The 13,565-nt window shown below is 43.5% G+C and overlaps 1 protein-coding gene across 2 annotated transcripts in view; it reads right to left on the bottom strand.

The window, feature by feature from the left end:
* The window catches only part of PDE7B (phosphodiesterase 7B), an 891,171-nt gene that overhangs the window by 77,229 nt on the left and 800,377 nt on the right, over positions 1-13,565 (bottom strand). For both annotated transcript variants that reach the window (XM_069235207.1, XM_069235206.1), the window contains one exon: positions 1,467-1,562. In XM_069235207.1, the coding sequence (XP_069091308.1) occupies positions 1,467-1,562 (96 nt within the window). The remainder of the gene's footprint in view (positions 1-1,466; positions 1,563-13,565) is intronic.

The following is a 13,565-nucleotide window of genomic DNA, read 5'->3' as shown; positions in this document are numbered from 1 at the left end:
ACAGTATCTACCCTGGAAATCAATTTAGTCGAAGCCCAGTGAGATGCCATGTGAGAGTGACTCTTTAGGAAGGCATGGAGGAACTTCTCCACAAGCAAAAATGTTCGTGGCCTACTAGTTAATTTTCAGCAGTTTTCCAAACATATCGGCTACAAAGTCGTAGGTTTTACAGGCAGTTCTGTAGAAAAGAGCATGATATCGCCTCAGCAGGAAATCATGCAGGTGAATGTCAGAAAACTGTAAGGTGCTTTGTGAGGATTGTAGTCAGTGCTGGGTGGGCAGGTGACCCCCTCCCCCGGCTTGAATAGCGAGCCTTGAAAGCACTACCAGTCTACGGAACACTTTCCCCTTATCCTCGCCATATGGGCAGTCCAGTCCTAGGTCTTTCTCCTTTGCTTCATAGACTGCATATTTCCTGCAGTAAATACCTCCTCTACATGACTTTCTGTCTGAAGCTCTGTCAATGGGTGGGTAAGAATGAAATCTAGAGGACTGTTTGATTTCCTATCAAACAACAGGAACTATGCATATATTTTCATATACAACAAGTTAATTTTCTTACACTGTTGAAATCTCATCTATTTTTATTAACCTAGCTCTGAGTTGTTGTAGAGGAAGGGAACAACATGCAGCTCTTAAAGTTTATATTTGAAAGCAGAGCAGGTGTTGCTGTTTGCCTTTCATGCTGTACTCATTTCAAGGCAAATGCATTTTATTTTTAAACACATTTTTATCTGCCAGCCTTGCCTGACGCCAGGGACATTTTGGAAGTGACACATCAGCATGAGATGGCCAAGCTTTCCAATTCCTGCCTGCTCTCTCCATAGCTAGGTTTGAGGAGTAACGCTTCCTTGGACAAAGTTGATGATATCAAAACCTTCCTGTTGGGCTGACCTGGATGTCTAAATCCGTCTTGATGTCAAAAGGTGGAAATGTATTTCCTGTATGTATGTATGAATACAAGCAGCAGTTGTGTAACACAAATCTACCCTAAAGGCAGCAGGCATCTGTACACGGCCAAAGGGAAGGATACAGTTAATTAATGATTGGAGGAGAAGTTAGTTCGGTTCTGAGTGTGAAGGCGGAAAACCGATTATCACTTGAAAGAAAATACAAGGTTGTGAAGTTTGGACCGTGGCTGGTGTCTCACCACAGATGTTCAATCTAAAACATTAGAATCCTGCATAAACATTTGTAATGCTCTTCTGTCAGACAAATCCAATCTAGGCTAGGCAACCCCTGGAAGTGCTTCAGAGAGCACCTTATTTGTCAACATCAACTGTCTCGACTTGGAGTAACTGCACTAGAGTTGGCCTGTCCTGGTAGCGATACGAGTGAATGGCACTACCAAAAAAAACCTAAAACACTGTTCCGAGGCAGAACTGACGAACTCCCATGAAGGTGGAGAAGCAAAGCAAAACGTGGCTCAATTCAAACCAAAATAAAGTGAAAATATTGGCACCCACCTAGAAATCGGTGCAACTTAACCATATCTAACTGGAAATGGTGGATAAGGCCATGAGTATTGAAGAGGTGGCACAGCAGTGTTACTAGGCTGTTCCCTGGAAATAGACAAAAAACAGGCAACAACATTACAACATGGCAAAGGACAGGGAGAAACAGTGATCTGCACATTAACATACAGATGTGCTTAATATGTGCATTTAAATATTTACATAATTGAATGGAACTCACCCCCCAGGATATTACCAGTCGCTGAGATGAATTCGAGTCTTCTACACAGCTCTTTAGTTTTATATTTATTTTAGCCTGGAAAATCCCAGCAATACATGTACTACACATAATTAATATTGTACAGGGTACTAACCTAACATTAGAAAACATCCAAGATTGTCCAATGCATGACAAAAATGGTCCGTGGGTTTTTGCAGGTTGAGGCCTCCCATGTTACCACCTGCAGTGGGCAGGACCACATGCACGGTGAAGAGCTAGCACTTAATTGGCTGGACGGTCAGCCAGAGGTTGGGTGATGGGCTGAGGTCTCAGATGGGCACAGGCATCGGCATCTCTTTTTTCCAGGGTGCTAATGAATTTTACTCACCATACTCTGTTTATGCTGAAATTGCGTCATTTCTTTTGACGCAAATTCAGCGCAAATTTAACTCCATACTTATACTTTGATGCTAGACCCATGTAGCGTCAAAATATTGGAGTTAAGGTCATTTTTTTGGATGTGTGAAACCTCCTTGCATCAATGAGATGCAAGGTAGGTGTTCCCATACAAAAAATGACTCAAAGCCCCTTTTGCCATATTTATCCCCCTGTGCAAAAAAGGTGCACGGGGAGGCGGGCCTAAATAGTTATATACTATAATATTTAACGCCTGGGTCAGAGCAGGCATTAGGGGGCCTGCAGACTAATTTCCATGGTCAAACACCATGGAAAGAGCCCACAGATGCCCAACCTAAGCCCCAGGAACACACCCCCCACCGACACCAGAGGGACACCAGAGGATGAGGGACCCCATTCCAGGTAAGTAGAGGTAAGTATTTTAAAAATATTTTCAAAGTGCCACTGGGAGCCCTGAAATGGGCCCCCTACATGGCACTGGGTGCAATGGCCATGCCCAGGGGACACTTGTCTTCTGTGCTGGCCATTGGGGTGGTGGGCATGAATCCTGTCTTTTACAAGACAGGAGTCATGTGGTATGGATGGTTTTGTGTCAGGGAATGACGCTAGGCAGATTAAAGGCATTTGTTTTACCTCTAACCAGACTAGCGTAATTTCCTGAGGTAAAACCCCCTTCCCACATACCACCAACCCCACCCAGCTAACGTAATTTTCCCAGGCGCTAGCCCACCCGGCGTGCGGGATTCCATTAATCTGGCACCCGGCTGGCGCTCTAGAATGACGCAAGCCGGCGCTATACTTTTTGATGCAAAACTGCGTTTGCGGAATTTTGCATCAAAAAGTATAAATATGGGCCTAAATGTATTTTTATAAATGTTGTAATAATAGCAGCATGTTTAGTTTCTGTGTGATTGTGTGTGAAATTCTCTTTGCATTTGTGCATGATGTGTATTGTATTGTCTTGTGAGTAATTTTTGTTTTTCCTTTCCAGTGGGATTTTGTTGGTGCTTACTGTGTCTATGCAGAGTAGGTGCTCGTGAGTCTAGCTGCCTCTGGCAAGAGAGTGGTATTGTTTTTGAGTAATTAGGTCTTTGTGATAAAGCCACACCTTGTTTATTACTAATTTTACACTGTGTTGGTTATTGTTGCCTTATTTGTTATGTTACTTTTATTATGCCTAGCCACAGAATTGCCGCTCAGCATTTTGTTGGTATGCTTTTGAATCTTCATCTGACCATGATTATGAGACTGACTCTGCATGTGAGGCAGAGGAGGAAGTGAAAGATCCAGGCAGTGAATTTTCTGTCTGAGAGGAATCATCTGATGATAAAGCCACTCTCAGTGTGCAGGAAGTGCCTCTTTTGGAGCAGGACATTGATGTGCAGCAGGCGGCATCTGTATTGCGGCCTAGGGCTGAAAGGCTTCTCATTGGAAGAGCTGAACTCTGGATTGCCCCAGACATGGTATAGCTGGCATTGGCTGCCTTTACTGGTGTCACAGTGTGTAGAGTGAATACTGAAAACATTTTGCCTATAAATTTCTTTCAGTTGTTTATGGATTATGTAATTTTGGATGAGACTGTTAAGCAGACTAATTTGTATGCTGAACAGTATTTGAAGGACAACAGTGCCAGACTTAAGCCCTACTCTAAAGCTAGCTGGTAGACTCCTACAAATCTGAATGAGTTGAAGAAGTTCTTGGGTTTAACTTTTTTGATGGGCTTGATAAGAAAGCCATTGCTGTCTTCATATTGGCCTATTAGTCCCTTGAGGGTGATGGCTATACTTCCTGCAACCATGAGTCATGATCGGTATTTGCTTTTGCAATTCTTTGATGCTTTAGCCTTGCCATGAGATCACCCTGATTATGACCGTCTTTTTAAGATTCGGCCTGTCCTTCATCACTTTCTTAATCGTTTTTCAGAGATCTATGTTCCAGGGAAAGATATAGCTCTTGTCAAGTCTTTGGTCCTGTTTAAGGGCCATTGGGTTTTTAGGCAGTACATTCCTAGCAAGAGGGCAAGCTATGGAATTATGATGCATATGCTGCCTGAGAATAGGACTAGATATGTCTATAATTTCAGGGTGTACACTGGTGGGGATTCCAATACTAACCCCCTGGTTTTCCGTCAACATTCGGAGTTAGTGAGAAAACCGTGTGGGAACTTGGTAGAGGCCTTTTTAACAAAGGTCACCATTTATATGTAGATAACTTCTACACTAGTGTGCAATTGTTCGGGGAATTGGTCAAAGTGGACACTGTTGCTTGTGGCACAATCAGCTCTAACCGTGAAGGTTACCCTGAAGAGTTGTTTGTAAAAAACTTGTGAGGAGACAGTGCAGTGCCTTGAGTAGTGATGAACTTCTAGCTGTGAAATCTGTAAACAGGAGAGATGTCTATATGCTGACAAACATCCATGATGAAAGACCTTCACCTGTGGCTGTTTGGAGTCAGGTTGCTGAAATGCCAAGTCTGTATACATTTTAGACTAATAAACACATGGGTGGCATTGATAGAGGAGATCAGCGGTTCTAACCTTATACTGCTGTTTGTTAGGCTTACATTTGGTGTAAGAAATTGGTTATCCATTTGTTCCATATAGCAACCTTTAATACTTTTGTTGTATTCAAGGATTGTCCTCCAGAGTCAAAGATGACAATTGTTCAGTTTCAGGAGTCTGTGATAGGCAGCCTCACTACAGTGAAACAGGCAAAGGTTCCTAGAGTTGGAGTGGTGGAAGATGTAACTAGATTGAAAGATCGCCACTTTGGTGATCACATTCTTCCCACGCCCAAAAACAGACTTTCCCAGGATGAAATGTAGAGTCTGTTTGTGAAAAGGTAAACAGAGTGCATAGACTAGCACTTGGCTGGTGGTGTGTGTGAGCTGACATTTGGCTGAAGGTGTGTGAGTAGTGACTTGCTGCTTGTCACTACACACACTACTAGCCAAACACCAGTCCACACACTCTATCAGCGGGTGTGGTTGCAGTGTCAGGCAGGCATGTGGGCGTATGAATGTGATATGCCCTTGAATGGCGCTGCCTTTTGATGTGAGTGTTGTAATGTGCTGGGCCTGCAGCTGTCAACGTGAATGGTATTGTGTGTGCCAAGCAGGAAACGTGTGAATGGACTGTAGGTCCCATGACGCAGCTTCCCAGCTCAAGAGTTGTGAATCATTGGTTCCGTTTTTTGACATTTCAATTTCTAACGGTGTATTTCATTTTCGTGAAATCGTTTGTTAATAGAATTTTATATACTGAACCATCGCTCACCCTTGTGCCAAATCCAACCAGTATGTGTGTACCAATAAAGAGAAGTAAGAGCTTGCTCACCTTCCCCAATTACTATCAACAACCACAACAATTGAGCACCCTACCAAGTCTCTTACTTCTGTGTTGTCCCAAGCACTCAAATTATGAAAATCACTGTTTTTAACCTTTGTCCAAGGTTACCACAAATAAAAACATGCCATATTGATGAGTTACCACAACAAAAATGTGATTTCACTTCTCCTGTTAGTTGGGAATTCCACTCACGAAAAAAACAGCACGGCAATAATCAGGTGACGAAGCACATCCTTAACATGCTAGGTATCTCGGGTGAGACCCCAATGATGAAGCATGCCACCAACTATGTTGGTGGGTGAGCATTCTTTTGTAACAAAGCCAAAGGGCATTTTATTTTCACAATTTAAGTGTTTGGGACATCACAAAAGTAAGAGACTTGGTAGCGTGCTCACTTCCTGACTACGGAAAATCTACCAACTCTAGATATGTTCAGAAACGAGACACCCATGGGAGTACAGTGTGACGTGCCTCTCGTGGATCCCAACACGTTTTCTCACTCACAATGCCCTGCAAACCTCAAAATGTACCTAAAATCACACATTTTGCTTGAATTTAAGTGCCATCCATTTTCTTCCAGAAACAGAAATAAACCAGAAATTCCCTGTCACCCAGCATCCCCCTCAGTCTCCCGATCAAAAAAATACCTCACTAGTTTGGGTGCCCAGAGCAGAGTCAGCCTAAAATCAAACAAAAACACCCCTGCCCTTTTGGAACTGCTTTGGTTTCCCCTCAAACTCTAAACATGATTGGCCCTTCCCTGTCACAGGCACTTGGCTCACCCACACAAGTAAGGTATCATTTTGTATTAGTAGACCGAGGGGATCCCTGAGTGGTAGGAAATGTGTGACTCCTCTCAGATTCTTTCCACCACACAAATGTGAGGAAAATGAGTTTTTTAGACAAATGTTGAGGTTTGAAAAGGAGTGTGGGTGACAGAACCTGTATTCCTCTTGGTATCTAGTTTTAAAAAATGTACAGGTCTGCTAGGATTCCCTATGGGGTGGCTGAACTAGAGCCCAAAATCCATAGCTAGGCACATTGCAAAAAAGAGTCCAGTTTGCAGTGGAGAAATGTGATGTGCCTATAGTGTGTTTTGGGCCATTTCCTGTAGCAGCATTAGGCCTACCCACACAAGTGAGGTACCTTTTTTATTGGAAGCCTTGGGGGAATGCTGGGTGGAAGGAAGATTGTGGCTCCCCTCAGATTACTGAACTTCCACCACAGAAATGTGAGGAAAATGTGTTTTTTAGACAAATGTTGAGGTTCACAAAGGATTCTGGGTGACAGAACCTTGTGAGAGCCATCCATGACACCCCATTGTGTATTCCCCCAGGTGTCTAATTTTAAACAATGTACAGATTTGCTAGATTTTCCTAGGTGACTGCTGAGCCAGGGCCCAAAATCCACAGGCAGGCAAATTGGGAAAAAATGGGTCAATTTTCAGTGGAAAAATGTATGTGTCATTGTTGCGTTTTGGCCTGTTTCCTTTCGCGGCCACTAGGCCTACCCGTGCAAGTGAGGTACCATTCTTATTGAGAGACTTGGGGGAATGCTAGGTGGAAGGAAGTTTGTGGCTTCCCACAGATTCCAGAACATTACACCACTGAAATACAAGGGGAAATATGTTTTTTAGACATATTTTGAGGTTTGAAAAGGATTCTGTGTGACAGAACTTGGTGAGAGCAACACAAGTCACCTCATCCTGAATTCCCCTAGGTGTCTAGTTTTTAAAAATGTACAGGTTTGCTATGTTTCATAGGTGGCCGCTGAGCTAGGGTCCGAAGTCCACAACTAGGCACATTACAGTGATGCGACCACTAGGCCTACCCACACAAGTAAGGTACAAATTTTTTCGGAAGACTTGGAGAAACACAGAATAGTAGTACAAGTGTTATTACCAATTGTCTTTCTCTGAATTTGCACCGTCCCAGTGTAAAACAGCGTGCGAGAAAGGAGTAGTTTTGAGAAATGCCCTTTAATTTACATGCTAGTATAGGTGCCCACAAATTCAAAGATATACGAATAACCACTGCTTCTAAACTCCATATCTTGTGTCCATTTTGCAAATGCACAGGTTTCCTTGATATCTATTTTTCACTCTTTATACTTCACCAAATTATTTTCTTTATACTTGGTACACAATGAAAAACCATTGCAAGGTGCAGCTCATTTAAAGCCTCTGGGTACCACGGGTTCTTGGTGAAACTACAAGCCCTGTATAGCCTCAAAACCAGAAGCGTCCAGTGGATGTAACAGTATATTACTTTTGCAAATCTACCATAGTTAGAAAAAGTTACAGATGAAAACATAGACACATAAATGGCTGTTCTTTTCAACTCGATTTCAATATTTTTTATCTCAACTGTTACGTTCTATAGGAAAACCTTGAAGGAGCTACAGAAATGAGCCCTTGCTGAATTTAGAATGTTGTCTCATTTTCAGAAATGTAGAGCTTTCCAGGATTCACCATTGGTTTCGCACTCATTTCTACCACTAGCTAGAAGGAGGTTGAAAGCACAAAAAATAGGAAAAATGGGCTATGTCCCAGTAAATTGGCAAAACCGTGTTGAAACAATTTGTTTTTTGATTCTAGTCTGCCTGTTCCTGCTAGCTTGGAAGATGTTGATTTTAGCATCACAAACCATTCGTTGATGCCATTTGCAGGGACAAAAACAAACGCTTCTTTCTTCTGAAGCATTTTTTCCCCTTTGTTCCCAAAACGCACAAAATCTAGCTGTATTTTGGCTATTTTCTCAGCCCTCTCCAGGGGAATCCACAAACCTTGAGTGCCTTAGGAATCCCCAGGATACTCGGAAACAAATGACACAAATTTGCCATGCATACCTTACTTAAGTGGACGAAAAGTTATTGGGGTCTAAGCATGAACTACCCTGAATAACCAAAAAAATAAGGCTTAGCAGGGGGCTGGGGGGAAGCCTAGCAGCGAAGAGGTTAAGAAAGGTATAAGTAACCTACTAACACTAAGGCCCAATGTAGGAAAGTCCTCCTTTTTGCCCTGGTCACCCCCAAACCCTTTGGACAGGTACTGGTGGCTACTGACTCTTGGCTGTGCCCTGGGTACTGCCTATCAGTCCCAGGGCCAGTGCTCTGTGTGAAGTGGATATGCAAATTAGGCTAATTATAATTGGAAAAATTAACCTACCTATAAGTCCCTAGTATATGGTAGGGCATAGAGGATTAGTGACCCCAGCATCGGTAGTGCCCCATAGGTGCACTGCTGAGGGGCCCAGTGTCATTTTAAAGTCAGGCCTGCCTTGCTGGCTGCTTTTAAATTAAAGTTACATGCAAATTCGACTTTAGAATTAAAAGTAGTTCTAAAGTCTTAAACTACCTCAGTTTTACATATAAGTTACCCATAAGGTGTTCCCTATGTGCCCTAGGGCTGGGTGCCATGTAACTATAAGCAGGGACCTTATAAAAAATAGTTTTATAAGCCCTGGAGAGGTAAAACAGTCAAATTTGTTTTCCCCTCATTGTAGTGAATGGCCTACATAGGCTAGAAAAGGGGGGAGACTTTATTTTAATTTTTTTAATCCCCTTAAGTAACAGATACTACAAGTTTGGTATCAAATTAATTGTTATAATAAATCCCACAACTTCCAGTTGTGGGATTTAATATAACTTGTTCAGGTAAAGAGTTTTAAACTTTACCTGAAAAGTTGCCAACTTCAGCCCTGCAGTGTATCTGCTGCTTTGCTCTGATTGGCCAGCCTCTGGCAGCCTGGCCAGGCTGCCTTGATGAGGTGTGAAGTGACCTGGCTCAACACAAAGAGATGGGCCTTGGGGAGGAGATCTCCCCTCAGCAGATGGGGAAGCAGGAAGGGGGACGGCTGCCAAACTGGTCTTTAAAGGCAGAGAAGGACATTTGGAGCAACCCAGCAACACCCTCACATCCTGAAAACCCAGACAATTAGGTGCCCCCTTGATTAGGTTAGGAGAGGGGTGTGTTTAGGATTTTTAGCCACACCAGTGGGTGGGCTTAGCCAGAGGTAACCTCCAAAAATCACTTTCAGCCATGATGGATTTTTGAGGAATGTTGCTCCCTGGGATTGATTTTTGCCACACTTCCCAGGAAGTGGTCATCACAGGGGGAAGGACCCTGCCCCTGATTGGAGAACCAGGACCACCCCCCCCCGTTTTTCACCCAGGAGCAAGGATAAAACTGGCAGACCTGCACCCACACCTCAGATCCCTATCAGATTTGAACAAGGAAGAACTACAGAAGAAGAAGGACTGCCCTGCTGGACCCCTGGCCTGCACCTGGACACTGCACTCTGGAGGACTGCACTAGCTGCACACTTGGGCTTCACCACAAGAAGGACTTTGCCTGGCTTCAACTGGTTTAAGGAGGGACTCCCTGTTTGCTACAGGTGAAAACTTGCTAACCAGAGTCCCCTGCACCAACTCCTGAAAAAACCAACCAGCTGGCCACAGTCCAGTGGCCAAAAAGGAGTTTGCGCCAGGTGCATTCTGAGAGTTGTAGTCCGCACCCTCAAGGAGCATCTCAGAGATTCTGGAACCTTGGGGTGAACTGTGGACCTCAAAAGAACCTTAAAAGAACATCTGGAAGAAGATCCAGAAGTTTGGAGAAGTTAGGAGAACTTTTGGAAAAAAGCTCCATAGAGGGACCAACCCGCCGCGCCAACTCTAGACGGCTTACTTCAACCACGACCCGGCCTGACTTGCAGGTTCGTCCCGGTGAAGAGAATCTTCAAAAAAGTGACTAAGTCCGAACGTAGGAAGTTGACCGGGACCTCCCAGCCAGCGTATATGACGAGGGCTCCAAGGACGTTGGATCAAGATTCAGGTTTGCCCCTGTCGAAGGATTTTCACCTCGAAAAAACAATTAAGTCCAAAGGTAAAAATCTCCACAGAGGGCCCCCGGGACATGTATCCGAGGAAGAGTTCCAGGAGGTCGGATTGGACTGGCAGGTTCGTCCCGCTGAAGAAAACTTCCAGAAAAACGACTAAGTCCTAAGGTAAACTTTTGACCGAGGCCTCCCGCGGGCTGTAGCCGAGCTGGGCTCCATCGCGGTCTGCCTTAAACTTTGACTTTGCCCCGGTCCAGGTGCCACCAGATGACCAGATTGGCGCTTTTTGTTTCTATCCGCTAGAAAGCAATAATTCTTTAAAAATTCATATTTCCAGTTCCCCTTATTATTCGTTTTGGTGTCATTTTAAAGCTAAAAATATTTCCTATTTTTAGAAATTGATTTGGGGTTTTTAAACTGTTTCCTTTGTTTTATTTAATTACTGTTTTGTGATATTTGAATGCTTTACACTTTGTCTCCTAAGTTAAGCCTTGTTGCTCATTGCCAAGCTACCAAGGGTTGAGCTAGGTTCAATTTACTGAGACCTAACTGGACCTAAGTGGAGGTTAGTGGCCTATTGCTAAGTGTAGGTACTTACCTGGCCTTACCAATAACCCATTTTCCAAAACCCGATTACTAGTGGGCTGGGTCATTTAGCCCACTGTTAGATCCTTGTTTGTATAGGGATTTGAATTGCTGTGTATGGCTCTTCTGGAGAGTTATTAGCCTACAACACTGGATACTAAATACAGTAGTTCACTGCAAAGATGAAGCAACAGTGGGTAACAGAACCTATTACTCACAATTGCTACATCGTACATGCAATCCACGTTGATCTGGTTAGATTGTGTGAGAGCCTGTCAGAGCAGTGCTGGAGACCTGGCTTATGGATAGGGGAGAGGGAAGGAAAAGAGAGTGTTGGGTTGGGTAGCTGGAGGACAAGTATTTTTTTTTACATTTGGGACAGGGAGGAGAGGCCATGTTTTGTGTGGTTCCCTCATTATTTCATAGTTCCTATGTGTCAGTTGAAAGCAGGAACAGGTGATGTTGGGGCCTATACATAACACAAAATTTAGATTGGTAAAAAGTAAATGGCGTGGATGATTTTCACCTGGGGGTTCTGAGTGACATCACAGAAAACTTGAGTTTCTCTTGTGTCTGTTTATTGTCTCCATCCCTATTAGTGACTGTTAATCATCTATACTGTAATTATATATATTTATATTATAATTATCTGTATAGAAATTGTTCAACGTTTACCACACCCAGTAATTACTGGTTGCTGTAAAGTCCACAACCTCACAACCTTCCTCGGGTATATATTGGTAGGACAAATATATTGATATATACTTGGAATATTGCCGTAAATACAGCTACAAGCAAATTCTGGAACAGAAAGCACCAAAATCTAGATGTAGGGCTAAACTCACAGTAGGTGATAACTATCACACCCAATTAATACAGAACTCAATTTTAGCAGTGGTGGTTATTGCCAACCTCTTTGGGGCACAAGCTATCAGAGACTACGTGAGCTAATTGTGAAAGTCCATGAGGACCTCTAGCCCTAGTAGACTCAGGACTGATAGGACTCTGGGAAAACATCAATGGGGTCTGAAAGGTTAGTGGTAGTTTTAGCAGACACTGGGAAGGTGGCACTCTGCCAATGACTCATGTCACACTTGAATGTCAGCAGACACTGTGAACGCCCCCAGTGATGTCACAAATCACTTATAATGCCACCCTATAATGAACTGACAAGCTTCTCAGTTGGTAGACGTAAGAGATGATACTCAGACTAGGTTACCACGAAAAAGTGCTAATGGCAGACAGAATCCTTTCTCTGCACAGTGCTCTTGAATTATACGGTCCAGACTGTAGAGTGTTTTGACTGTTTCTGAAGATGGGATACGCAAGAATGTAGGGACGGCAGTTTCAAGGTTACATCCATTTGTTACCTGCTACTTAAAACTTTGCAGAAAATGTTGACGCTTTAAAAATCGAGTGGCCAACGGCTAGTAACTCAAGCAAAAATCTCCTGTAGGCTAGATTATGACAATGCCCCTTATTCGGTGCTGTCAAAAGTCTCTAATAAACAGATGACAAATAATTCAAAATGATACAGCCTGCTTACACCTTGACTTTCAAACGGCAGATGTCGTACCACTCTACGTGTGTAAACTCTATTGTCTGCCAGTGGCTGAAAGTATTCTGTTTGCCTCTCTCTGCATGTTTCACTAACCTGTTTATCAAATGGGACCACTCTGTTGGAGGCAGTCGCTCTTGTCTAACGTGGCTACCTGCAGCTTGAAGGCCCAAATTTATACTTTTTGACGCAAAACTGTGCACCAGCCAGGTGGCATATTTATGCAATGCCGCAAGCTGGCTCAAAGCTTGGGCTAGCGTCTAAAAAAAAAGACGCTAGCCTGTAGGGGGAGGCAGTATTGGAAAAGGAGGTTGTGCGTCAGAAAATGCCGCTAGTCTGGTTAGAGGCAATAAAAATGCTGCTAACTAGCCTTGCGTCATTTTCTGACGCACAACCAACCAAGAAATGTCTCCTGTCTTATTAAAGAAAGGAATCATGCCCACTACCCCAATGGCCAACACAGGGGTACCAGTGTCTCCGGCCATGGCCTATACATCCAGTGCCGTGCAGGGGGCCCCATGTTAGGGCCCCCAATGGCACTTAAAAAAATGAAATACTTACCTATACTTACCCTGGATGGGGTCCCCCATCCTCTGGTGACCCTTTGGTGTGCGTGGGGGTGTTCTTAGGGCTTGGGGTGGGCACCTGGGGGCCCATCCCATTGTGTATGGCCATGCAAATGGGTCCACAAGTAACTTAACACCTGCTCTGACCCAGGCGTTAAATAATCACACTAAGTAAGTTTAGCGTCATTACTTAGGTCCACCTCTCACCTGTGCATCATTTTTGCACTGGGGGATAAATATGACGCTAATGGCTTAGAGTCATTTTTTGGACGGGAATGACTCCCTTGCATCACATTGACGCATGGTGGGTTCATGCATCCAAAAAATGCCCCTAACTCCACAATTTTGATGCTAGATGGGCCTAGCCTCAAAATAAAAATATGGAGTTAAATTTGTGATATTTTAGCGTAAAAAAATTACGCTAAAACAGCACAAACAGACCATAAATATGGACCTAAATCTGCAACTTCAGCTAGTATATGACAACACATTATCTTTAGGAGCAGCTAAAACAAATTCATTTGTATCTGAATGTAAATAGGTCTAGGCTTGAGGGTAAATCGGTGCCAGGATGCCCTCAATAG

Source organism: Pleurodeles waltl, chromosome 5 (assembly GCF_031143425.1).
Source record: "Pleurodeles waltl isolate 20211129_DDA chromosome 5, aPleWal1.hap1.20221129, whole genome shotgun sequence".
NCBI classification, from domain to species: Eukaryota; Metazoa; Chordata; class Amphibia; order Caudata; family Salamandridae; genus Pleurodeles; species Pleurodeles waltl.
This window is presented reverse-complemented; position numbering and strand designations above follow the sequence as displayed.